Genomic DNA, 19,109 nt, shown 5'->3' with positions numbered 1-19,109 from the left:
TCTCCGCTGTGTGCTCCGTTAAATGTCGGGTGTCGAGGGTGAATTACGTATTCTCCACTCAAACCTATGTGGAGAATACGTAGCCCCCCCCCTTCTCTCTCTTTTTATCTTTATGACTGCTTGTGTGGCTGTAGTGGATGGGCAGAGGGGGACATTTAATAATGTGGTCTGTAAAAGTGGTAAAATTAAAACTCCTGGACAACAGAAGGTGAATACAAAGTATGGGATGCATATTTGATCTTTAATATCATATAAAATATGTCGTCAATATCATTTAAAATCATTTTTCAGTGTGTTTCCTGTTGCGATACGCTCGCGTCAAGCGGAAAAAATAGACTCGACGCCGAAACGATCGCTTCACGGCGCGAGGCAGCCTTCAGCGTCCGGTGTGTTCAGCACATCGATTTAACATGGGAGTGGATGGGAGCCAGAGGATTGGCGCTGCGCTTACGCCTCGCTTCGGCGTTGCTTCCGCGTCCGGTGTGAACCCGGCGTGAGGCGCCCCGGACGAGGACCTCCCCCCCGAGGCGTGCCGCACACCGAGCCTCCGGTGGCGTGGAGAGGAGGGCGACACTAGATATTAGATAATTCCCCACGGGACACTGGTTGAAAATCACTGCTCTAGAGTCATAGAGCTGTAGACTGCAGGTCCAGAAGGAGGAGCCAGTGTGGACGTGGAGCTCCGCCCCCTGCTCCTCCCAAATATGGTTACTTCAGGTTTCACAAAAACCAAAATGGCGCTGGACAAAACGCCAAACTCTTGAAAATGGCGGCTCACAAACCAGCGGGGGACGTCCCGGTGGGTTGAGACTAACAAGAACCTGTCCACTCATCTCTGTGTCTGTGTAGGTTGAGTACATGGAGAAAGGGACGATGACGGGTCTGGCCCTGAAGCACATGCTGGAGAACAGTTTCTCCGAGGCCGAGGGCGCTCGTCCCGCCAGCCGCAACATCCCCCGCATCGGACTGGTCTTCACCGACGGACGCTCCCAGGACGACATCACCGAGTTCGCCAAGATGCCCAAAGAAGCTGGTAAGACTCGAGCGGTGAGAGGGTCCACGCAGGATCTACGGTCTGTTCTCTGGACCTGTCAGTTGATGAGTGGCTGCAGATGAACGGTCTGTTCTCTGGACCTGTCAGTTGATGAGTGGCTGCAGATGAACGCTCTGTTCTCTGGACCTGTCAGTTGATGAGTGGCTGCAGATGAACGGTCTGTTCTCTGGACCTGTCAGTTGATGAGTGGCTGCAGATGAACGGTCTGTTCTCTGGACCTGTCAGTTGATGAGTGGCTGCAGATGAACGGTCTGTTCTCTGGACCTGTCAGTTGATGAGTGGCTGCAGATGAACGGGCTCTGTGTGCACGTACGCAGGCATCACCATGTACGCTGTGGGCGTGGGGAAAGCTGTGGAGGAGGAGCTTCGTGAGATCGCGTCCGAACCCGTGGAGAAACATTTCTATTACACCAGCGACTTCACAGCCATCAGCACCATCGCTGAGAACCTCAAGCTGAACGTCTGTCCAGGTACAATCCTCCACTGAGGACGCTGCGTCTTCACAATGTGCAGGAGCCACACGACAAACACAACACACAACACCACACACTTATTATCTGTTGGCCAATAATCAAATGTTTTATTTTATAGAATTAACAATTCAGAAAAGATTTGCATTTATTTTTATGTTTCACATCATTTTAAATTCTCTATTCGAGCGCTGTAGATGTGGTTGTATCTGTGAGTAAGAAGTTATTAGTTAAACTGTCAAATATCAAATCTCAATTACATTTCTTTGTGATAAGAGTCTTTTTATTTTATTTTGACATTCAACATTTTTACGTCTTAATTTGGCAAAAGTCTGAATGGATCAGCTCAACTTTTCATTCTGTATATTTTACGCAAAATTGTAAAAACTGCTTCCTCTTTTTAAAATTCAAACGTGAAACCATTCCCAGAGCAGAAGAAGAAGATAATGCCGGCGTGGTAATTTAATATCTTGTAGTTTGGCTCCATCTACTGGCCAAAGTGCAACATGACAGTTGGGAGATTAACTATAGATTCACAGATGAACTTTATTCCACATGGAAACAAGAGAAGAGCAACTCAGACGTTTTTAACTTTGTTTTCAAGTATGGAACTTTTCAGTTGGTCCCAGGAACATTCAGGCTAAATCATGATTTACTCCTGAAACACAAGTTTAAACTGCAGCAGTGTTTCCTGATCAGTGACCAATCACTGCAGCATGGAGACAGATGTGGTGAAGTGAAGGTCAAACAGTTGAAGTGACTCACGATGGCATCATGAAGTGAAACTAGAAGCGGTGACCACACGGTGACATGTGCGTCCATGTGGATGATGGTGCTGACGTGTGTGTGCAGAGGAGAGTCAGGGGGAGATCGAGGTGAAGGACCCGTGTGCCTGTGAGAGTCTGGTGGAGTTCCAGCAGGCCACCATGAGCAGCCTGGAGCAGCTCACACAGAAACATATCCTTTCAAACACATCTGGAAACAAACAGCTGCTCTGATGTTAGACAGTGAACTGAGGTTTGTGACCATGTGAAACTAAAAGAATCTTCTCATGTGATGTTTTCAAAACGCTGCCTGTTGTCCCCAGCAGCTGCTCCATCAGAGTGAAGGATGTGTGAAGGAGAAGCTCAGGACATGGAGGCACCTGAGTGGTGCTCGTTCAGAAGGAAGAAGAGAAACACCAGATATTAATGTTTTACACTGTCCATTGAAAAACAGATTCAATGGAGATGAATACAAATCAGGAAACAGTGAAATTCATCCAACTGGTATCGAACGTGTCAGGAACTGGATCCATATAAACCAGTTAGATGATGTTTCTTTGACTCGATGTCAGAGATGAGTGTGAATTATTCTGTGAGATGTTCAGAAACTACACATGTGTGTGTTTGTTATTCCTTAATCAACTGCCCACTGGCTGGGATGACTGCTCGTCTGGAGCAGCTGGAGAACCAGCTTCTCACCAGGAAGTGACCAGGACGCCACAGAGGAAGAAGGACAGAGTGAGGAAGAGGAGGAAGAGGAGGGCACATCCTGGAGAGATCCTTTAGAGCAGGAATCAGAAATCCCTTCTAATCAATGGACCATCCAGTGTTTCCACGAAGCCTTGGGGGCCTTCAGTAGATCTGCTGATCTCCACCTTGATGAGGACCACATTTATCTGACAGCTTGTGATTAGGATTCACTTTTCTGGTAAAGATGTAAAAAATTAATCATTTGTTTACTTATTGCCTTTAAAAGACAACAGCGACAACAATCTACGATTCAAAATAAACGTTTGTAGAAAATAGATGAATATTAGCAACACTGTGCAACTTTTATTGACCAACAGCGCCCCCTGCGGCCACATGTGGTGATTGACTCTGTTTGGCTCTGTGTTCGAGCGATGACGCGTGTCCCACTCACTGAACTGAAATATTACCCATGATCCTCTGCTTCCTGAACCTGAAGAGCTGCAGCTGTAACAAATCTTCATGTTTCACAGTTTCCTGCTGAATGTTGGAGATAAACTCTGGTTGTTAATAACTTCAGAGTGTTTGTAACTGATCTCAGTTCAGCTTCACTCTTCAGCTGCAGCTGGTTGTGTCTGTGACTCTCAGTCAGTTGTTCTCTCAGGAGATGGAACCCACTCAGCAGAGTCACAGAGAACAGACGCTCAGGGAGAGAAGGAGGAAACTTTCTCTTGTTCACACTCACACATCAGACTCACTTTCACCAAGCTGCTGCTTTCAGGTGGAAAAGTTGCATAGTGTTGATTTAAATGCATATTTGTGACAACCTACAGTTTCCATGTGTCATCCAACAATCAGAGAAATCCTCCAGACATCTACTCGTACATCATCAGATACAAACAGGAGCATAGACGTGTTGGTGTCTTTGTGAACTGGATGTAATCGATGTAGATATTAGATATAAACATAAAGAGAAAACCATGAGCAGCAGTTTTCAACAGTCACCAACCCTCCATCTGTTTCTGTTAGTTCCCTATTTATACTTGATCGGTTTTCTACGCTTTGTTAAATATGATGTATTTATAGCATTTTTTTTACCAACAGTAGACTAGCGATTAAAGAAGTCGGGGGGGGGGGGGGGGGGGTTGTTACCACTCCCATTTGTCACACGTCATGGTTTCTTGTTTTCCAGGTAGAAAAGTCATTTTTAACTCCTGTCGGGCTTCGTAGTGAGAAGTGTTGAAACAAAGGGAAGTGTAAAGTTTCACTGGAGCTGTGGTCTGGTGTTGATTGAGGTGTTCATATTATTATAATCAGTATTTTACTCTGAATAAACGACCTTTCTTACGTAAAATCATTCTTTTCTTCACTCTGCACTTTCTACATTTCATCCAACAACAGTCTCCACATGTTTGTGGAATAATGAACTGAAATCAGTCAGTTATTGGGAAGCGTTCCTGTTAATTCATTAATAATTAATTCATATGACAATGGTCCATTTTCTAACTCTTGCAATGTTGTAAAAAACAAAGACGACCATAAATGTATTCTCCTTTATATTTGAACACCTGTTATGTTTTTATATATTTTCTAGTAATTTTACCTTTTTATATTCCCCCCCAGGGTTTATTGATTCCACTTTTTTAAGGCCTTATGATATTTCCTTGTTGCCTGCTCTCAGTATGAAATACTGTCTGTATCAAACTACACACACTTCCAGTAGTTTCAAGACAACAGTTGAAAACTCCCTCCCAAGAAACTGAGGCCTGTCATCTATGAACCTGGAGGTTGCTGGTTCAACTCCGGCTCCATGGGCAAGGCACTCGACAAGTTCACATGGAACCAACAGTCTGATATTAACCAGATGAAGACATTAGTCTGAATAAGACACTGACAAGTAAACAGCATGTTCTGATCACTTTAACCTGAATAATGTCAAACTCAGAATGTGGACGTGTGTTTTGTCTTCTGTCCTTTGTCTCGTTACGTGACGTCTTAATCACGTTGTCTGTTGATGTCAACTTTTTGTGACATCAACAGACAACAGTAACAAACCGATGAGGACACATGAGTCTGAGCGTAAACAAGTAGAAGACGTAATGTTATAGCATGTAAACAGGAATATGAATATGATTATACATTTTATGGGACATGACACATGAAGGTGGGGAAGAACCTATGACCTCAGACACAGTCAAAGCTCAATGCTGGAGTGAGGAGATGAAGGAGGAGCCACTGTCTTCAGGACATCATCTCTCAGACACTTTCTGTCCCTTGTCTCTTCTTTGAACCTCCCATCATCAATTATTACCCAGCATGCAGCTGTTCCCAGAGGCTGCTACAGTCTCCCCCTGGTGGTTGTTCTGAGGTGGAGGTCGAGAACGTACAACAAGAATCTTCATCTACGTTTGTATAAAACGTCCTCGGGTCAGTTTTCTATTAAATATGTAAAATGTTTATGAAACAGTTTCCTCAGAGACTTAAAGATGCTCTGCTCTTCATCGACTCTTCTTCATACTGTAAATGTCTCATTCACTTTTCTTCTGCTGGTTTCCATTATGTCAAACTGGTGATTTTGTTCTTTTACCTGCACCAAGGACGAGATGTTTCCACCAGTTGGTTTGAAGAGGAAAGAAAAGCTGAGTCATGATTCCAGTGAAGTCGGTGGAAGGATGTTTATTGAGCATTAAAGCAGAGACAAGTAGAAACAGAACTTTTCTCTCTGAGATGTTTTTCTTCTCGTTACATCTGGTTTGTCACAGAGGAAATGATCCATGTGTTTGACTCATAGACTGAATATAAAGGCTTTGACTGGGATGTGCTGCTGTTATACTGCAGCGCCACCTGTGGGTCAAAAGGAGAAAAGCCACCACCGCTCTGCACCTGATGCAGAGCGGTGATTTTAAAACTCTGATTTTAAACGTGATTTCAATGTGTTGAACTTTGTGTTGAACTAAATCAATTAGTGACGTGAATCCAGGAACTTTAAGATCATAAACAAACATATACACAGAATGTGGTTCTACACACATGGAGACACACTGAGGGACAAAGGTGGACAATAATAATGACAAACTTAAACACACTGTATGTGACTCTTTATAGAGGGTTTATATATTCTGCTTGTGTTGTGTCATTTCAATAAACACATTCTTCATGTGAATAAACACAATCGGGGCAGGAAGGTTGCTGGTTTGAATCCGGTTCCGATGGGGTCTTCCTGTGTGGAGTCTGCATGTTCTCCCCGTGTTTTCTCCAGGTGCTCCGGCTTCATCTCACAAACACGCAGATTAGGGGTTGTGTAGATTGGAGACTACACACAAGCTGCTGCTGCTTCAGCCTCTGGATCCTCAGGACACAGCTCAGCCTCCGTCCACACACACTGTCCTCTTCACACTCAGATCCACTAAGACCACCTCCCCCACCTGTTGAGAGAAGAAGACATCAGTGTCACAGAGACTCACTTCATCAGCTGTGAGTCAGTGATGCAGCTCATCCAGTAGAAAGAGCAGCAGGGACTTCAGTCCTGTTCAGAGGTGGAGCAGCTTCCTCTCTGCTTCATGTTCACGTGTTGGAATGAACACGCTAAGAGCTCAGTGTGTGTCCTCTGCATGTCAAAGTGCAGAGTGGACACCTGAGAGGTGGATTTACTGCTGTTACAGGTGAAGCCATGTTTCACTGTGTGTTGATGAACATCTGCTTCTGACAAACTGGGACCAGAGGAGACAGATGGACCTCAGCAGAGGTTCTGCTCTGTATAAAGAGCTCCTGGTTACCATGTGATGAGGAGAGGCTTCAGTCCCACTGATCTCAGAGCTGTGACAAAGATCCACCTGATCAGTTCTTCACTGATGAAGTGAGAGAACAAACTGTCTCAGATCAGATGAAGACGACACCGTCTCTGTCCCTCGTGTGAGGCTGTCAGCTGTGGTCCAGCTTCACTTCCTGTTCACATGAAAACAATAACAACTGTCTTCTTCACGTCAACTCAGTCACATGATCCCAAGCAGCTTGTGGCTCGTCTGATTGGCCGACTGTTGTCTCTCTGTGTCTCTGTCCAATCCTGACGTTTGTCCTCATTGTCCTCTCACAGCTTCACTGAGGAAACACTGAGGCCTGAACTATGAAGACACTTCAACATGTCCAGGAGATCTTTCTGAGATCAGCTCAACTGAACCTGACAGACACAGTCAGGCTAAGTGGTCACATGACGCTGGTTATCAACTCGTTAAGTTAACTCAGGTTTTCCTCATCGAGATCTGAGCGTGCACATAAAAGGGGCGGGGTTTACTGCGTGTGACCAATCACAGACATGGACAGTTTGACTGACAGCAGAGCCTCATATTTCACAACCAGGATCAAACTGTTCTATAATAAAAATCAGAGGAGAACAAACACATGATCCAGAATAAAAGAAACTCAGTCACAGCTGCTAAATGCAGGAAGAACAGCTGGTAAAACATCTGGATTGAGTCAATTTGTAAGTTACAGCGCCCCCTGGTGGCATCTGGTAAAAATATATTACGTGACCACGACATAATAACGTGTGAACGAGATAAATAACTCGAGCCACGAGATTTGAATCTGTTGTTTACTAACAAGACGAGTGGAAGACAAGAAGACACACACTGTCTCACTGACTCTGAGGACACACACTGTCTCACTGTCTTTGAGGACACACACATGGACCTGTCTCCAGGAAGCTGACTGAGGTTATCTGGTGTTTTGGGGACAGGATGAGTCTGGAGATATTGAGATGTTCTGGGTGAGTTAGAGGTCAACTGAACCAACCAGACGTTGATTTAAACTTCCCTTATCCGTCCCTTTAAGGAGAGTGTGCACCACACAACAGTGTAGAGTCACTGTGGTCAGTGGGCGGAGCTTCTATACGGGTTGATCTCCAACTTAACCTGGAGCAGGTTAGATGTTCATCAGAAGTTACCATGGTGATTGACCTGGTTAAGAAGTGGACGAGCTTCGTAGAACTGAAAAAACTAAACCTGAAGTTAACCTGATAACCACAAATCCTGCTTGGTAGCACAGACCCTGGATCTGTGATACTGACTGTGTTTAGTAACATACTGATGAAAGCAGCGTGGACTGACTCCAACCATCTACTGACCTCAGAGTCTCCAGTCGACAGGTTGGACTCTGCTGTAGATCAAGCAGCTCCTTCACTCCTGAGTCCTGCAGGTTGTTGATACTCAGATCCAGTTCTCTCAGATGAGAGGGGTTTGACCTCAGAGCTGAAGCCAGAGAAGAACAGCTGATCTCTGACAGACTGCAGTTCATCAACCTGGATAAAGAATAAAACTTAACTGTAAATTAAACCGAGTTCATGTGGGAAAATAACAGACACATATTCATGTCAGCACAGACTCATAACATCGAACATAAATATGAAATCAGACACGTTGGACTAAAAACGAGTCCTGATTCAGTACAAATAGATTATTTGGACCCGGTCTCTGTCCTGCAGATCAGTTTAGGAAATCCAGAACTAAACTCAGTGTTTTAACAAGTAGCTGAATATTTAACATTTCACAGATTAATTCATGAATGGATTCAAGTTATGTATGAAGAGGAATTATGTTAAATTAGAATTAAATGAGATAAAATGTGTATAAATGCTGTTTTATAGATATGAGATCTACAAAAGTCAGTCAGTGAACTGACCTCAGAGTCTCTAGTCGACAGGTTGGACTCTGTAGAAAACCACACAGCTCCTTCACTCCTGAGTCCTGCAGGTCGTTGAAGCTCAGATCCAGTTCTCTCAGATGAGAGGGGTTTGACCTCAGAGCTGAAGCCAGAGAAGAACAGCTGATCTCTGACAGACTGCAGTCCTTCAACCTGGATAAAGAAATATGAATATTAGAATGTGTCCTCCTGTTGTTGTGGATCGTCATCATGTCAACACAGACTCTCAACATGCTGCTGACCTCAGTCCAGTCTGTGACCTAAAGATAAATATCAGATCAGACATGTTGGACCATTGTTTCATTCATTAGCTTCTTCTCTGTGTGTTGGTCACTGAGCAGGTTTGTGTAATTAAACACTGTTTAAAGTAGGGATGGCTCCTGACAGTCACTTCCTGTTTGTTTCTATACTTATAAACTGTCCAACGTGTTTCAATAAGAATGTGTCTTATTTTGAAAACCTGAGGAGGACGAGTGCTCGGCCTCAGTCCACATGTTATTTACTGACACTTTCTTAGTGATCAGGAGCAGGTGAGTGCAGGTGAATGGAGTTGATGAGGTGGACGTGACTGACAGGCTGGGTGAGTGACAGATGACTGAGGGACAGTGAGCAGAGCAGAACTGAGACAATTTAAATAAATAATGACCCAATAAGAAAGAAAGTCTGAAAAGTGAAGAAGGATTTAAGGACCTCAGAGTCTCCAGTCGACAGTTTGGACTCTCCAGTCCAGAACACAGCAGCTTCACTGCTGAATCCTGCAGCTTGTTGAGTCTCAGATCCAGTTCTCTCAGATGTGAGGGGTCTGACTTCAGAGCTGAGGCCACGACTACACAGTGAGTCTCTGAGAGTCGACATACACAGAGTCTGTAATTAAAGAAAATATCAAATCTGTGAGAATTAAATCAGAAAACACAACATTCATACAAAACGTGATCATGTGACCCTCACCCTGGTAAATCCCCTCTTTGTTAAAAACTCCTCAAGAGAATCCTTTCAGATTTGGTTCAAGCGTTCATTCAGACTAACAGAGGAACTCATTAGATTCAGGTGGTCAGAGGTCAGAGGTCAAAGGTCAAGGTCACAGAACATGTTCATGGCCTCTTGAACATGATATCTCAAGTCTGTCTTCAGTGGATTTCTTCACATTTTGACTCAAAGAGAAACTGATTAGATTTCAGTGGTCAAAGGTCAAAGGTCACAGTGACCTCATGTTATTGTGAAGTCAACATGTCAGGAACCTGGAGGGACGGACACTGCACTGGTTGGTGGTGGAGGACAAACGCAGAGTGGGAACTCTGGTTTGACAAGAAAGAAGAAGAAACTATATTTCCTGCTTCTTCAGTTTAAAGGAACCGTCAGTGATTCTCATCCAAACACTGATTCAGTGATCGTCTCCTCACTCTGTGCTAGCTGTTTGATCATATATATATTTATATATATAAATATATTATTTATATATATAAATTAGGGGTGCACCGATTCATCGGCCGAACATCGGTAGCGGCCGATATTCGCCTCGTTTACTGATATCGGCTTATCGGTAATAAACTTGAGTTTCACCGATATCATTGGCCGATGTTCATATTTGTGGTTAAACCGCTGGGCACGTGCCGCGGCTGGGGGAGCAGTCGCTCCGTCGCCCTCCTCTCCGCGCCGCCGGAGGCTCAGTGTGCGGCACCGGGAGGTCCTCATCCGGTGGCACCTCACGGCGTCACTGGTGGGGGGGCTTTCTTTCTCTTGGACCGCGGGGCGGTGTCCATCGCCGGCGCGGGAGGCGGGCTGTTGGAGGGGACTGGGTACGCGGTCAGCGGCGGCCACTCTGGACGCGTGTCGGGCCCTTCTCGCGGATCACCTCAGCTACGGCGACCTGTTCGCGCGGGGGGGGCCCCCTCCGGCGGTGCGCCTCGGCTGGCGCCTAGCAGCTGACTTAGAACTGGTGCGGACCAGGGGAATCCGACTGTTTAATTAAAACAAGCATCGCGAAGGGCCACGGTGGGTGTTGACGCGATGTGATTTCTGTCCGACACTAAAAACAGGTCAAACTGAGGAGGGCTTGTTAAGTTATCTTGACTCACGCAGTGTAACTTGGTGTAAAAAGTATGAGCGTAGCGTCTGTTTAAGTTCTTTATTCTCATGTGCATCGGCTCTATTCATCCGTCTCATGCACAGGTAACAAGGGAACTGACAACATACGTCATACACACAGAAGCCGTAACACATCTAATAAACGGGCAATACTGCTACCGTAAATCAATGAGAAGAGTGTCTCTATAATGATACTTTAACAGGGCTGTTTTAGACAGGGTAAAAAGGTGCTGTTTTAAATTATCCTTGTGGTATTTTGACCAAAATATGTTACAGTCATTTCATTAAGATCCCAAGGAACCATTTCAACTTGCGGTAAAATGGGCATAATATGTCTCTGTTAAATAAAGTTTAGTTAAATCAAAGATTGTTTCATAAATCTGATTCAATTTGTGCTCATTAAAAGATAAGAGTGATTTTTTAAATAGTGCTTTTTAAATAATGATTTAATTATTTTTCTGGCACAAAAGGGTGAATGAATAACAACAAAAAGAAAATAAAGAAATATCGGTATCGGTATCGGCTATCGGCCAGATTGTTATTTTAAATATCGGTATCGGCCAAGAATTTCCATATCGGTGCATCCCTAATATAAATATATATATACACAGTATATACAATAATCTCCCGTGGACCCCACATGGTCGTATGTCTGAACCCTCAAACTCCAGCACAGTGAACACATTGGATTTCACTCTTCACATCTGATCTAATTGTTCTCAAATGTACATGAGAACAATGAGAATGTATATGTACATAATAATAATAACTTTAATACACACACACACACACATACACACACACACACACACACACTGAGTGTATTTGAAGAACGACTCATCTCCACTGATTGAACATGTTATTGATCATGTCTGGACTCACATAAACTTCCTGCAGTTCCTCACAGCTGGGATCAGTCTCAGTCGACCCTGGTCTGATGTGTTGAACTTCTTCAGGTCCAACTCATCCAGAACCTCCTCTGACATCTGCAGCATGTAGGCCAGAGCTGAGCAGTGGATCTCAGAGAGTTTCTTTGATCTGTTCTCTGACGTCAGGAACTGTTTCATCTGCTGATGAACTGAGTGGTCGTTCATCTCAGTCAGACAGTGGAAGATGTTGATGCTTCTGTCAGGAGAAATGTCATCACTCTCTATCTTCTTCAGGTTGTTGATGACTCTCTGGATGATCTCTGGATTGTTCTCTGTCTGACCCAGCAGGCCTCCTAAGACTCTCTGGTTGGACTCCAGACTGAGGCCGTGAAGGAAGCGAACAAACAGGTCCAGATGACCATTTGTACTAGTGAGGGATTTCTTCATGGTTCTCTGCAAGAGGTCATCCAGGGAGAAGGTTCTGTCTGTGTACCAATATGTTACCAAGAAGTTCTTGAGTTCTTTAATGTTCCTCTCGGTGTAACAGTGGAACATGTAGACTGCAGCCAGAAACTCCTGAACGCTCAGATGAACAAAGCAGTAGACTGATTTCTGGAAGATCACACACTCTCTTCTGAAGATCTCAGTACAAACTCCTGAGTACACCGAGGCCTCTGTGACATTAAGACCACACCGCTCCAGGTCTTCTTGGTAGAACATGATGTTTCCTTCCTCCAGATGTTTAAGTGCCAGCCTCCCCAGCTTCAGGAGAACGTCCCTGTCAGCCTCCGTCAGCTGCTGTGGACTCATCTCATGTCCCTCACCGTACTTGTTGTTCTTCCTCTTTGTCTGAACCAGCAGGAAGTGTGAGTACAGGTCAGTCAGGGTCTTGGGCAGCTCTCCTCTCTGGTCTGTGGTCAACATGTGCTCCAGAACTGTAGCACTGATCCAGCAGAAGACTGGGATTTGACACATGATGTGGAGGCTCCTGGACGTCTTGATGTGTGAGATGATTCTGCTGCACAGCTCTTCATCACTGAATCTCCTCCTGAAGTACTCCTCCTTCTGGGCGTCAGTGAAGCCTCGTACTTCTGTGACCCTGTCAACACATGCCGGAGGGATCTGATTGGCCGCCGCAGGTCTGGAGGTTATCCAGACGAGAGCCGAGGGAAGCAGATTCCCCCGGATGAGGTTTGTCAGCAGCACGTTGACTGATGACCTCTGTGTGACCTCAGACACAAGCTCCCTGTGGTTGAAGTCCAGAGAAGGTCTGCTTTCATCCAGGCCGTCAAAGATGAACAAAGGTTTACAGACAGCGAGCGTCTCTGCAGTGAGCTTCTGTAACGCTGGATGGAAAACATGGAGCAGCGTGAGAAGACTGTGCTGCTGGTCCTTCACCAGGTTCAGCTCCCTGAACGAAAGCACAGCCAGCAGACCCACATCCTGGTTCTCTAAACCCTCTGCCCAGTCCAGAGTGAACTTCTGCACCGAGAAGGTTTTTCCAACGCCAGCGACGCCGTTGGTCAGGACGACTCTGATGCTGCTCTGCTGGTCAGTGGAGGCTTTAAAGATGTCGTGGACCTTGATGGGAGTGTCGTGGAGGATCTTCTTCTTGGAAGCCGTCTCAAGCTGCCTCACCTCATGTTGAGTATTAACCTCTTCACTCTGTCCCTCTGTGATGTAGAGCTCAGTGTAGATCCTGTTGAGGAGGGTTCTACTTCCTGTTTCATCACTTCCTTCAGTCACATGTTCACATCTCCTCCTCACACTGAGCTTATGTTCATCTGAATCCTCCTGCAGACCACGATCTGCTGAAAGACAAGAAACAATGTGAGAGACAGAGAATCTGAGAATCTGCTGATTGTTTTCATCAGATACAGAAAAACTACAGAAAATAAAAGCTTTTTAACTTTGTGCTTTTCTAACGATGTTAAATGTTGATGCTGTTTGAAGGAACAAAATAAAACCACATGTGCTGTTGTCAGAAGTGAAGACATCAGCAGACACATGTACAGTGCTGCTCTGACCGGCTGTCTGACCTCCAGCTCCTGTTCTGGATCTTTGTCCACACTGGGGACAGGAGGAGTCTCCTGAAGAACCAGACTGGTCCCAGTATGAGGTGATGCACTGTCTGCAAAACCAGTGTCCACAGCTGGTGGAGACTGGATCCTTCAGGACGTCCTGACAGGAAGCACAGCAGGACGACTGCTCCTCCTCAGAAACATGACTCCTCTTCCTCTCCCTGTGAAGACATGTCCTGATAACTCACATGTCACAGTCACAGGTTCTCATCACTTCTGTCAAGGAGGTTTTGTGTTCACCCAGTATGTTTGTGTGTTGGTTGGTTCGTTAGTGGGATTATAAAAACCAACAGATTACCAGTAAACTTGTTGGAAGGTTGTGGTCTGTGAACCAGACGGGTGGGGGGGGGGGGGGGGGGGGGGGGGGGGGTCCTCTTTCACAGACATGTTCAGAGGACTGATGTTTACCAGTGTGTGGAATTTGGTGCAGATCCAAATCAAAATGAGTCTCTAGTGGATTTCAAAGTGGTTTCATAAGGAGCGTGTTGGTTCTTGGTGGAGGTCTGAGCTCTTTGAGTGATTCTGAGAGATTAGTCACCAACTTCAATGAAGCTGTGTCCTAATGCAGGGGCCACACTAGAGGAAACTAGATCCTCTTCAGAGCAGGTCCCAGTAGAAACAGTCTCTTACTCTGTGGGTGAGGGTCCAGGTTCATTACTGAAGTGTGGATGAGGTGTCATGGACCAGTCACTCTTCAGAGACAGACAGCTGAACCCTGGAGACTCTGCTCCGTCCTCTTCCTCCTCATAACCACTCATCTTCAGTCTGAGAGGAAAAACACTGTGAGCTCAAACACACACAATGAAGCTGTGTCCTAATGCAGGGGCCACACTAGAGGAAACTAGATCATCTTCAGAGCAGGTCCCAGTAGAAACAGTCTCTTACTTTGTGTGTGAGGGTCCAACTTGCTCTGAAGTGTCCTCGTCCATGTTGCACCGGCTGCGTCTCAGTTGTGGTTCAGGCCACGCTGCTCTATCTTTCAGGGTACCAGCTATAAGGGAAATATAAAATGTGACCACAGTATTTCCCCTTTGATTGATCATGATTGAATCTCATAAAATGTAACCTTGATCATGCTGTATCCTTTATGAATCACTGAATGAATCTTGGCCTGATTGCTTTAACTAGGCATTGTTGTTTTCATGTGATCAGAAGATCCCAACCTTTGACTTTGTGACAACCCCAACAAGAGTGGGAGGGTATAAAGAAAATAAATGTATAAAGACAAAGAACTGTTTCCCATCGTGGTGCATATTACAAACTAACCTTTGTGGTATGCACCATGCTTTGAGCATTAAAGTGTGACAATTGTCTTGTTTCCTCGTTGTTAAGGTGGGATTGTAAAAATTGCCACGACACAGTCAATACGGGTGTGGAGGTGTACTATTGTACAAAAACAATAATAAAGTTCCCTTACATGTAATATTGTTTTATGTCATTTGTAAATCCACCAATAAACCTGCAGAGCCAAAAACAAACAATGAATAACAAAGTATTTTTCAACTTGAGCATTTCCTGATCTACACTCAAACCAATCAACTACATTAAAGTTAATTAATACAAGCTTGTAAAAGTTCATGTGTCCTTCAACCCCCGGCCACTAAGAGAAGAAACTCAACATCTAGTATCATGTTCACGTCATAAAGGCTGGATTTGAATCACAGAACTTTATAGACAGTAACACTGAGAGCACATCAGTCACAGCTTGAAGCAGCACTCTGTGTCTCCACTCAGTTCTATGGCTTTGTGCCCAAATGAAGGTCAAACACAAGCAACAACTTTATATTCACTTTAAAACTCACACACAACCAGTATGAAGTGTGTGTTTGTGTGTGTGTGTGTGTGTGTGTGTGTGTGTGTGTGTGTGTGTGTGTGTGTGTGTGTGTGTGTACCTGGCTCTGCAGGTCGATGTTCCTCACACCTCAGCCAGTGAGTCCAGAGCTTTACTGGGATCCACAGTGAAGACTCTCCACTGGTTGGTGACCACTGCTGTAACGTATGAGTGTGAAAACACGTTGTGTTATTAAACACTTGATGAACAGATGAAGATAAAAAGTGAAGCTTTGAGTTAACTCTGTTAATTAGTCCTTTGAAGGCTCTTTGATCCACAGCTGCTGTTCACATCTGTCTCTGGGATCCGATCACATGACGTCTGTCACCAGGTGTGAACTGACAAACTTAGAGTCATGTGATCAGCAGACGGATGTTAACAGCAGGTGTGAGAGTGAGACAGTGAAACTTTCAGAAAGTTGTGTTCACACTCACCTGCTCACTTCTGCTCGTCCAGGTGAAAATGGAGTCTGACCGCTCCCTGTTGAACCAGTTCACTCTTTAAACAACCCAGTTCAAAGTCCAGTTCATACCCATGAAGATAAACTGGTTCACAGTTCATGTTTTATTGTGATGTTATGATGTAGATAAGAAACTTACAATTATGTTTTTAGTTAATAATGGACGGTGTGGGATCATGAATCAAGATCTTCACTTTCACACTGAGTCCTGACTGGGAGCGTCTGCATCAGTTTGAACTTAAAACAGATAAATTAAAGTGCAGCCGAGTCTCTGGTCATCAGATTAGTTCTTCTTTTTGTTTGTTGTAGTGAATTAACTTTAGAATAAATTCAATATATGTATTATATGTATATATCGTTTTGGTCATTGCATTTAATGCTTGAAGACACAGAAACAAACAAAAACACACATCTCAGGGTCCTGCAGGACCATGAAGGACCACTGCAGGAGACAGATGCAGGGACACTGATCACTGAATCTTCTGTAGAATCCTCTTTCCCTCCGGGGGGGCCCAGTGAAGCCTGTGACCCGGTGACTTCCCGTGGAGACTCATGGCAGCTCCTGCTGGAGTCACCTGGAAGACGACAGCCGTTAGCAGGACAACTGTGACAGCAACTAGAAACAGTAACAAACATCCACAGGTTTCCAGACGTCACAGTTCTTATGATATAAGATACTGAGTCAATATCTGTTTAATATGATGGCAGCAGCATGTATGTAACAGAGGCTTTTCTATGATGGAGTATTATGGTCGTCCGCCCTCAGAACTTTGAGCTGGTCAAAAAGTTCGTCAACCAGGTTCGGTTCTTCTTCACGTTGACAATGAGCAGTATGATGACATCATCGTGTGTTACACACTTTCTTTTGTTGGAGCGAGGACGAGGTGGAACTGTGACTGACAGGAAGTGGATCAACCTGAGAGTTCAGCAACAAACTTCAACCTGTATTCACCAAGTTCTTAGCCTGACGTTGTCAGACTCACAATTCTAGTCAGAATGTGAGTCTGAGACCGCTCCATTGGGCTTTCATTATGGGGCGTGTTTCAACTGACCAGGAAATAAAATTCCTCTTCGCTCAATTGGATAGACCTACAACCAATCAGAGCAACGTAGTATGTGACGTATGTTAAGCCACGCATTGTGAGTTATTTACTAACCTGGGTTCACACCGGACACTTCAGCGCAGCGCCAAGCCTTAAATAACAGCTGCTCCCATCCACTCCCATGTTAAAACTTTGTGCCGGTCACACCAGAGGCTGAAGCACCGCGCTGCCTCAAGGCTGCCTCGCACCGTGCAGAGATCGTTTCGGCGTCGAGTCTATTTTTTGCGCTTGACGCACCAGGAAACACACTGAAAAACGATTTTAAACGATATTGATGACATATTTTATATGATATAAATGATCAAAAATGCATCCCATACTTTATAGTCCCCTTCGTCGTGGAGCTTTAATTTGACCAATGACATTATTAAATGTCCCCCTCTGCCCATCCACTCCAGCCACACAAGCAGTGATACAGATAAAAAGAGAGAGGGGGGGCTACGTGTTCCCCACATAGGCTTGAGTGGAGAATACGTAATTTACCCCCGACACTCGACATTTAACGGAGCAAACAGCGAAGTTCTTCAACATGGAAGACATTAAATTAATAATTGAAGTGGAGAAGTACAGTGAGTTGTATGATCATCGGAACATGTTGTATAAACACAACACAAAGAAAGACAAACGTTGGGACGCTGTTGCTTAATGTTGGATCAACATGTAACTTTATGCTTTTAATCTCTGGATCAACGGGTGATATTATTAGCGCTGCCCGGCGGTTCAGCGTCGCTTCAGTGTCCGGTGTGAACAGCCAAGCGCCGGGGCGATAGGGATTAGCGCGGTGCTCTGGCGTCGCCTCCACGTTCTGTGTTCCTCTTTCAAAATGAATGCGCTGTCGATGTCTTCTAAAACAGACTCAATGGCAGCATCTACACATCTCAGCTCGCCAGCGGCAGGCATGTTTGTTGAAAATGAATTCAACCCAAGGGCACTTTGATGACGTGGTTGATTACGTTACCGTTGATCATCTGTCAATCATCGTATAAAGCCCGCCCTGACAATCTGATTGGCCCAGTCGGGCATAATTTCTCCCCAACGGAGCGACTCCAGACCGAATTTTTCGACCTCAAATGTTGTGGGCGGGGCTAAGTTCGTCTGGCATCCAGGCTACCAAGTTCTATCTCCAGAGGAGCAACACGGAAGTGTCCTCTGTCTCCGTCTCCAGTGTCTCCTTCTGTTGACTTAAATTAGAGCCACCAGCCACTCCCTGCAGAAAAGTGTGTGTGTGTGTGTGTGTGTGTTAGTGTGTGTGTTAATCAATCAATCAATCAAATTTTATTTGTATAGCCCATATTCACAAATTACAATTCATCTCATAATTTGTCCTTAACCCTCAGCAAGAGTAAGGAAAAACTACTAAAAACCTTTTAACAGGTAAAAATACGTAGAAACCTCAGAGAGACACATGTGAGGATCCCTCTCCCAGGACGGACAGAAGTGCAATAGATGCCACGTGCAGGAAAACATCATCAATAATCAAAGTCTCTAGCAGCATTGATGAGGGTAGACATCCCGAAGGACAACCCCAACATGACATGCCAAGCAGTCCCGCTGCAAGCACAGTCCATGCTCAGCAACCATCTAGACCACGATCCACCATCCAGACCAGACGCCACTCCAGTCCTCAGTCACCGTCCATCGCCACCCACCACGAGCCGCTGCCGCGGTCCTGGTCCAATGCCCATACCCGATGCCAGCGCGACACAGAATCCACCACACAGGGTCCACCACCGCGACCCCCGGTGCGCGATGTCGTCGCCAGGCTTTTAAACTTGAACTCGCCTCCGGCGATTGGACAAGCGTGTTTGTTGATCCAGGATTTGAGAAGGAATAATTAGACACTTATACATGAAGTTCTGGAAATTGAACATTTATTGTATTCACTGAAATACTTACAGAGAGTCTCTGGGGTTCTGCCGGACACGTCACCAGGTTCAGTGGATCATGTCGAGAAGAAGCCCAGTTCAATCCTAAGTCCACAGTATATATAATCAGACACAGGGTGGGC

The 19,109-nt window shown here is 45.1% G+C and overlaps 2 protein-coding genes across 2 annotated transcripts in view; one reads left to right on the top strand and one right to left on the bottom strand.

Moving 5' to 3' along the window:
* The window catches only part of LOC128436258 (protein NLRC5-like), a 426,728-nt gene that overhangs the window by 196,590 nt on the left and 211,029 nt on the right, over positions 1–19,109 (bottom strand). Inside the window, 1 exon segment of the mRNA XM_053418014.1 lies at positions 8,652–8,825. Coding sequence (XP_053273989.1) covers positions 8,652–8,825 — 174 coding nt within the window.
* LOC128436274 (matrilin-4-like) lies at positions 730–4,329 on the top strand. Its single transcript, XM_053418039.1, has 4 exons — positions 730–1,033; positions 1,372–1,524; positions 2,377–2,481; positions 2,939–4,329. The coding sequence occupies exons 1-4, from the start codon at positions 859–861 to the stop codon at positions 2,995–2,997; spliced, it is 492 nt and encodes a 163-aa protein (XP_053274014.1). The 5' UTR covers positions 730–858; the 3' UTR covers positions 2,998–4,329.

This window comes from Pleuronectes platessa (assembly GCF_947347685.1).
Source record: "Pleuronectes platessa chromosome 2 unlocalized genomic scaffold, fPlePla1.1 SUPER_2_unloc_1, whole genome shotgun sequence".
In the NCBI taxonomy this organism is placed as follows: Eukaryota; Metazoa; Chordata; class Actinopteri; order Pleuronectiformes; family Pleuronectidae; genus Pleuronectes; species Pleuronectes platessa.
This window is presented reverse-complemented; position numbering and strand designations above follow the sequence as displayed.

Coding starts and splice junctions, on each gene's coding strand:
- LOC128436274 (XM_053418039.1), top strand. CDS start 859: ATGGAGAAAGGGACGATGACGGGTCTGGCCCTGAAGCACATGCTGGAG. Junction 1,525..2,376: donor CAAGCTGAACGTCTGTCCAG/GTACAATCCTCC, acceptor GTGTGTGTGCAG/AGGAGAGTCAGGGGGAGATC. Junction 2,482..2,938: donor GGAGCAGCTCACACAGAAAC/ATATCCTTTCAA, acceptor TCAACTGCCCAC/TGGCTGGGATGACTGCTCGT.